The sequence below is a fragment of the Malurus melanocephalus genome, unplaced genomic scaffold (assembly GCF_030028575.1).
Source record: "Malurus melanocephalus ecotype Western Australia unplaced genomic scaffold, MMel_1.1 scaffold_1769, whole genome shotgun sequence".
Lineage (NCBI taxonomy): Eukaryota > Metazoa > Chordata > Aves > Passeriformes > Maluridae > Malurus > Malurus melanocephalus.
In genome coordinates, this window is record NW_026625001.1 from 1 (window position 1) to 6,768 (window position 6,768).

At 44.4% G+C, this 6,768-nt stretch overlaps 2 protein-coding genes across 2 annotated transcripts in view; one reads left to right on the plus strand and one right to left on the minus strand.

The window, feature by feature from the left end:
* Window positions 1-2,546: 2,546 nt before the first annotated feature.
* PTRHD1 (peptidyl-tRNA hydrolase domain containing 1) lies at window positions 2,547-5,083 on the minus strand. Its single transcript, XM_057388310.1, has 2 exons — window positions 4,845-5,083; window positions 2,547-3,249 (listed from the first exon to the last, which is right to left on the minus strand). The coding sequence occupies exons 1-2, from the start codon at window positions 5,046-5,048 to the stop codon at window positions 3,079-3,081; spliced, it is 375 nt and encodes a 124-aa protein (XP_057244293.1). The 5' UTR covers window positions 5,049-5,083; the 3' UTR covers window positions 2,547-3,078.
* LOC130587331 (centromere protein O-like) overlaps window positions 5,029-6,768 on the plus strand; it is a 7,429-nt gene continuing 5,689 nt past the window's right edge. The window contains exons 1-2 of the mRNA XM_057388309.1: window positions 5,029-5,183; window positions 6,605-6,744. Coding sequence (XP_057244292.1) covers window positions 6,651-6,744 — 94 coding nt within the window. The 5' untranslated portion in view covers window positions 5,029-5,183; window positions 6,605-6,650. The remainder of the gene's footprint in view (window positions 5,184-6,604; window positions 6,745-6,768) is intronic.

Here is a 6,768-nt window from a genome sequence, read left to right on the forward strand (position 1 = left end):
GGGGGTTGTTAATTCCTGGAAAAAATCTGGGAAATTTTTTTTTTCTGAGAATTTGGGATAAAGACACGGAGAATTCATGGTAAAAATGGGATAAAGTCATAGAGAATTCCAGGAAAAACGGGATAAAGACACCGAAAATTCTAGGAAAACTGGGATAAAAACACCAAAAATTCCAGGAAATCCGGGATAAAGACATGGAAAATTTGGGATAAAGACACAGAGAATTCATGGTAAAAATGGGATAAAATCATGGAGAATTTCAGGAAAACGGTGATAAAGACACAGAAAATTACTGAAAAAATGGGATAAAGACACTGAGAATTCCTTAAAAACCAAGATAAAGACACCGAAAATTTGGGATAAAGACACCAAGAATTCATGGAGAAAATAACGGGAGAAAATCATGGAGAATTCATGGAAAAATGGGATAAAGGCTCTGAAAATTCCCAAAATAGTAGGATAAAGACACGGAGAATTTGGGATATAAACATGGAGAATTCATAGAAATGATGGGATAAAGTAATGGGGAATTCCAGGAAAAATGGGATAAAGACATGAAAAATTCCAGAAAAAAATGGGATAAAGACACTGAGAATTCCTGAAAAAAAACAGGATAAAGACACTGAAAATTTGGGATAAAGACACAGAGAATCCATGGAAATAACAGGAAAAAAACATGGAGAATTCCAGGAAAACCGTGATAAAGACACCGAAAATTCCTGTAATAATCGGATAAACACACTGAGAATTTGGGATAAAACACAGAGAATTCATGGAGAAAATAACGGGAGAGAATCATGGAGAATTCCAGGAAAAATGGGATAAAAGACACAGAGAATTCCAGGAAAAAATGTAATAAAGACACTGAGAATTTGGGATAAAAACATGGAGAATTCATGGTAAAAACGGGATAAAATCATGGAGAATTCCAGGAAAAGCGTGATAAATACACTGGAAATTCCAGAAAATCCATGATAAAGACACCGAAAATTGCAGGAAAAACTGCAATAAAGACACTGTGAATTTGGGATAAAGACACAGAGAATTTATGGAAATAATGGGATAAAGTCATAGAGAATTCAATAATGGGATAAAGACACCGAAAATTCCAGAAAATACGTGATAAAGACACCAAAAATTCCAGGAAAACGGGGATAATGACACCCAGAATTCCATAAAATCCATGATAAACTCTTTGAGAATTCCAGGAAAATGGAGAATTCCCAGGAAAAGCCGTGTGCAGTCATCGCAGCAGTTTGAGGTGGCGCAGGAGGCTCTGCACTCTCTCTTTGGGGTACGGCCGAGATCAACGGGATCAACACAGCGAGAATTTGGAATAAAACACGGAGAATTCATGGAGAAAAAAACGGGAGAAAATCATGGAGAATTCATGGAAAAATGGGATAAAAACTCTGAAAATTCCTGGAAAAATGGATGAAGACACTGAGAATTTGGGATAAAAACACGGCGAGAATTTGTGGCAAAAATGGGATAAAACCATGGCGAATTCCAGGAAATGCAGGATAAATACACGGAGAATTCCTAAAAAAACTGGATAAAGACACCAAGAATTCCTGGAAAACCGGGATAAAGACACTGAGAATTTGGGATAAAGACACGCAGAATTCATGGAAATAACGGGATAAAGTAATTGAGAATTCAAGAAATAATGGGATAAAGACACTGAGAATTCCAGAAAATACATGATAAAGACACAAAAAATTCCTGGAAATACATGATAAACCCACTGAAAATTCCAGAAAATACATGATAAAGTCACTGAAAATTCCAGAAAATCCATGATAAATACACCGAAAATTTCAGGAAAATCTGCAATAAAGACACTGAGAACTTGGGATAAAGACACAGAGAATTCATGGAAATAATGGGATAAAATCATGGAGAATTACAGGAAATCCAGGATAAATACACTGGAAATTCCAGGAAATCCATGATAAATACACCGAAAATTCCAGGAAATACAGGATAAAGCCACTGAAAATTCCACAAAAACCACAATAAAGTCACTGAAAATTCCATAAAAACCGTGATAAAGTCACTGAAGGTTCATGGAAATCCATGATAAAGACACCGAAAATTCCTGGAAATCCATGATAAAGACACTGAAAATTTCAGGAAATACATGATAAATACACTGAAAATTCCATAAAATCCATGATAAATACACCGAAAATTTTAGGGAAAACAGGATAAAGTCCCCGAGAATTCCAGGAAAATGGAGAATTCCGATAAAAGCTGTGTTTGCAGTCATCGCAGCAGTTGGAGGTGGCGCAGGATTGGCTGCACGCGCTCTTTGGGGTATGGCCGAGATCAACGGGACCAACACGGCGAGAATTTGGGATAAAACACGGAGAATTCATGGAGAAAAAAACAAGAAAATCATGGAGAATTCATGGAAAAATGGGATAAAATCATGGAGAATTCCAGGAAATCCATGATAAATACACTGAAAATTTTAGGAAATCCATGATAAAGTCACTGAAAATTCCAGGAAAAACGGCAATAAAGACACTGAGAATTTGGGATAAAGACACAGAGAATTTATGGAAATAATGGGATACAGTCATGGAGAATTCCCAAAATGATGGGACAAAGACACCTTAAATTCCAGAAAATCCATGATGAAGTCGCCGAAAATTTTAGGAAAAACTGCAATAAAGACACTGAGAATTTGGGATAAAGATACAGAGAATTCATAGAAATAACAGGATACAGTCATACAGAATTCCAGGAAATACATGATAAAGACATCGAAAACTCCTGGAAATACACGATAAAGTGACTGAAAATTCCTGAAAATACATGATAAAGTCACCGAAAATTTTAGGAAAAACCGTGATAAAGTCACTGAAAATTCCATAAAAACTGTGATAAAGACACTGAAAATTCATGGAAATACGTGATAAATACACCAAAAATTTCAGGAAATACAGGATAAAGATACTGAAAATTTCAGGAAAACCATGATAAAGTCACTGAAAATTCCAGAAAATAGGTGATAAAATTACACCAAAAATTTCAGGAAAACAGAGAATTCCAAGGAAAAGCCGTGTGCAGTCATCGCAGCAGTTTGAGGTGGCGCAGGAGGCTCTGCACTCTCTCTTTGGGGTACGGCCGCAGCGCCAGGCACGTGGGGACGCCCTCGGGGTTCTCCATCCACAGGCGGTGCTCGATGCCCTCCTCCCGCAGCCGCCGCTGCACCTCCAGCAGGGATTGCTCGTCCGGAGCCTGCGGAATATCGGGAATGCCGGGGAAAATTCCCGGGAGAATTCCCGATGGATTTGGGGGCAGGTTTTCCCTCCGGTTTTCCGCTTTCCCGCTTTATTCCCATCCTCTTTTTGCCCTTTTCCTCCTTTTTTCCCTTTTCCCCAATTTTTCCTCCTCTCTTTTGCCCTTTTCCTCCTCTTTTTCCCCTTTTCCTCTTCTTTTTCCCCTTTTCCTCATCTTTTTACCCCCTTCCTCCTCTTTTTGCCCCTTTTCCTCCTCTTTTTTGCCCTTTTCCCCAATTTTTCCTCATTTCTTTTGGCCCTTTTCCTCCTCTTTTACTCCTCTTTTTGTCCTTTTTTCTCCTTTTTGCCGCCTTCCTCCTCTTTTTTGCCCTTTTCCCAATTTTTCCTTCTCTTTTTTGCCCCTTTCCTCCACTTTTTTCCTCCTTTTGCCCTTTTCCCCAATTTTTCCTTCTCTTCTTTGCCCCTTTCCTCCACTTTTTTCCCTTTTTTCCTCCCTTTGCCCTTTTCCTCCTCCTTTTGCCCTTTTCCCCAATTTTTCCTCCTCTTTTTGCCATTCTCCTCCTCTTTTTGCCCTTTCCCCCAATTTTTCCCCAATTTTTCCTCCTCTTTTTTGCCCCTTTCCTCCACTTTTTTCCCTTTTTTTTCATCTTTTTGCCCTTTCCCTCTCTTTTTGCCCTTTTCCACCTCCCTTTTGCCTTTTTCCTCCTCTTTTTGCCCTTTCCCTCCTCTTTTTTGCCCTTTTACCCAATTTTTACTCATCTCTTTTGCCCTTTTCCTCATCTTTTTGCTCTTTTCCCCCTCGTTTCGCCCTTTTCCTCCTCTTTTCACCCTCTCCTCCTCTTTTTTGCCCTTTCCCTCCTCTTTTTGCCCTTTTCCTCCTCTTTTTGCCCTTTTCCCCAATTTCCCCCAATTTTTCCTCATCTTTTTGCCCTTTTCCCCAATTTTCCCCCCTTTTTGCCCTTTTCCTCCTCTTTTCCTCCTCTTTTTTCCCTTTTCCCCCTCATTTCTCCCTATTTTCCTCCTCTTTTTACCCTTTTCCCCCTCTTTTCCCCATTTTCCTCCTACTTTCTCCCCATTTCCCTCTCTTCTCCCCAATTTTTCCCCAGTTTTTCCCCAATTTCCCCTCAGACCCCTGCCACCCCCAACATGGCGCCCTCCTTCCCCTAAGCGCACCTCTCCCATCATGCCCTGCGAGCTTTTCCTCCTCTTTTTGCCCTTTGCCTCCACTTTTTGCCCTTTTCCTCCTCTTTTTGCCCCATTTTCTTCCTCCTTTCTCCCCATTTCCCTCCCTTTTCCCCATTTTTCCCAATTTTTCCTCAGCCCCCTGCCCCCCCCAACATGGCGCCCTCCTTCCCCTCAGGGCACCTCTCCCATCATGCCCTGCGAGCTTTTCCTCCTCTTTTTGCCCTTTTCCTCCACTTTTTGCCCCATTTTCTTCCTCTTTTCTCCCCATTTCCCTCCCTTTTCCCCATTCGTTTTCCCAATTTCCCCAATTTTTCCCCAAGTTCCCCTCAGACCCCCGCCCCCCCCAACATGGCGCCCTCCCTCCCCTCAGAGCGCCGTTCCCATCATGCCCCGCGCTCCCGCCGCTACCTCCAGCACCACGGTCCTCATGGCGTCCCCCTGCTCCAGGTACGCCCCGGTGTCGGGATTCTCCCGGTACGCGTGAACGGCGGCGAGCGCGGCGTGACAGCCCTGAGCCACCACGGCCCCGAGCGGCCACGACAGCGGCGGCCGCGCCAGATCCCCGCGGAGCACCACGTACTGCACCAGCGCCGCCGYTCCCGTGGCCGCCATGCTGCCGTACGGCACCGCGGGGGCTGATGGGAACAAGCTGGAGGTACCGTACMACAGGGCGCCGCCATCTTGTTGTACGGAACGGCGGGTGGCGTGATGACGCACTTCCGGCGGCGCTGAGGCGCGCGATTTGAGGTGAGGGTGAGCCCTCAGGGAGGGTTTGGGGTTTTTTAAAATTTTTTTTTGGGGTTTTAAAATTTTTTTGGGTTATTTTGTGGGATTTTTGGGTCTCTAAACCTCTTTTGGGGACTGTCAAGCCCTGTAGGGTCCCTGCAGGCACTCGGAGCGGGGAGCGCCCGCCCGGTTCGGCTCTTGGCCTTCGGCGGGGTCAGCGCGGGGCGCGGCTCAGAGCCCTCAGGGCCCTCTCTGTCCCTTCCCTCTGGAATTCTCATTTTCCCTCTGGAATTCTCCTCTTCCCTCTGGAATTCTCCGTGTCCCTTCCCTTGAGATAATCCCTGTCCTTTCCCTCTGGAATTCTCCTCTTCCGAATTCTCTCCATCCTTTCCCTCTGGAATTCTCCCTGTCCCGCTGGAATTCTCCTTTTCCCTCTGGAATTCTCTGTCCTTTCCCTCTGGAATTTTCCTTTCCCCTCTGGAATTTTCCTTTCCCCTCTGAAATTCTCCTTTCCCCTTTGGAATTCTCCTTTTCCTGCTGGAATTCTCCATTTCCCTCTGGAATTTTCCTTTCCCCTCTGGAATTCCCCTTTCCCCGCTGGAATTCTCCTCTCTGGAATTCTTCCTTTCCCTCTGGAATTCTCTGTCCTTTTCCCGCTGGAATTCTCCTCTTCCCTCTGGAATTCTCTCCATCTTTTCCCTCTGGAATTCTCTCCATCTTTTCCCGCTGGAATTCTCCTTTTCCCTCTGGAATTCTCCTTTTCCCCTCTGGAATTCTCCCCATCCTTTCCCTCTGGAATTCTCTCTTTCCCTCTGGAATTCTCTGTCGTGTCCCTCTGGAATTCTCCCTTTCTCTCTGGAATTATCCTTTTTCCGCTGGAATTCTCCTTTTCCCTCTGAAATTCTCCCCATCTTTTCCCTCTGGAATTCTCCCATCCTTTCCCTCTGGAATTCTCCCTTTCCCTCTGGATTTCTCCCTTTCCCTCTGGAATTCTCTGTCTTTTCCCACTGGAATTCTCCTTTTCCCTCTGGAATTCTCTGCCCTTTCCCTCCGGAATTCTCCCTTTCCCTCCGGAGCTTTTCCTGTCCTTTCCCTCTGGAATTCTCTCTTTCCCTCTGGAATTCTCTGTCCCTTTCCCTCTGGAATTCTCTCCATCCTTTCCCACTGGAATTCTCTCTTTCCCTCTGGAATTCTCCTTTTCCCTCTGGAATTCTCCTTTTCCCTCTGGAATTCTCTGTCCTTTTCCCTCTGGAATTCTCTGCCCTTTCCCTCTGGAATTCTCCTTTCCCCTCTGGAATTCTTTCCATCCTTTCCCTCTGGAATTCTCTGTCCTTGATCCCAAAAATCCCCTCCCATTCCCACATTCCTGGGCCCTTTTCCTTTTGAAAAATTCCCCAAATTTACCAAAAATCAATCCGGATTTTTTTTTTTTCCCTTTCCAGCCCCAAATCCTCGGGATTTTCCCAACGGGAAGAAAATTCCCAAGGGATGGATCCCGAAAAAGAAAACCTGGAATTTCCCTCCTCACTGGGAATGTGGCAAAAAATCGGGAATGACGACGGGAAAAGGGATTTTCCACAGGGTGAGTTCTCGGGAATGCCATTCC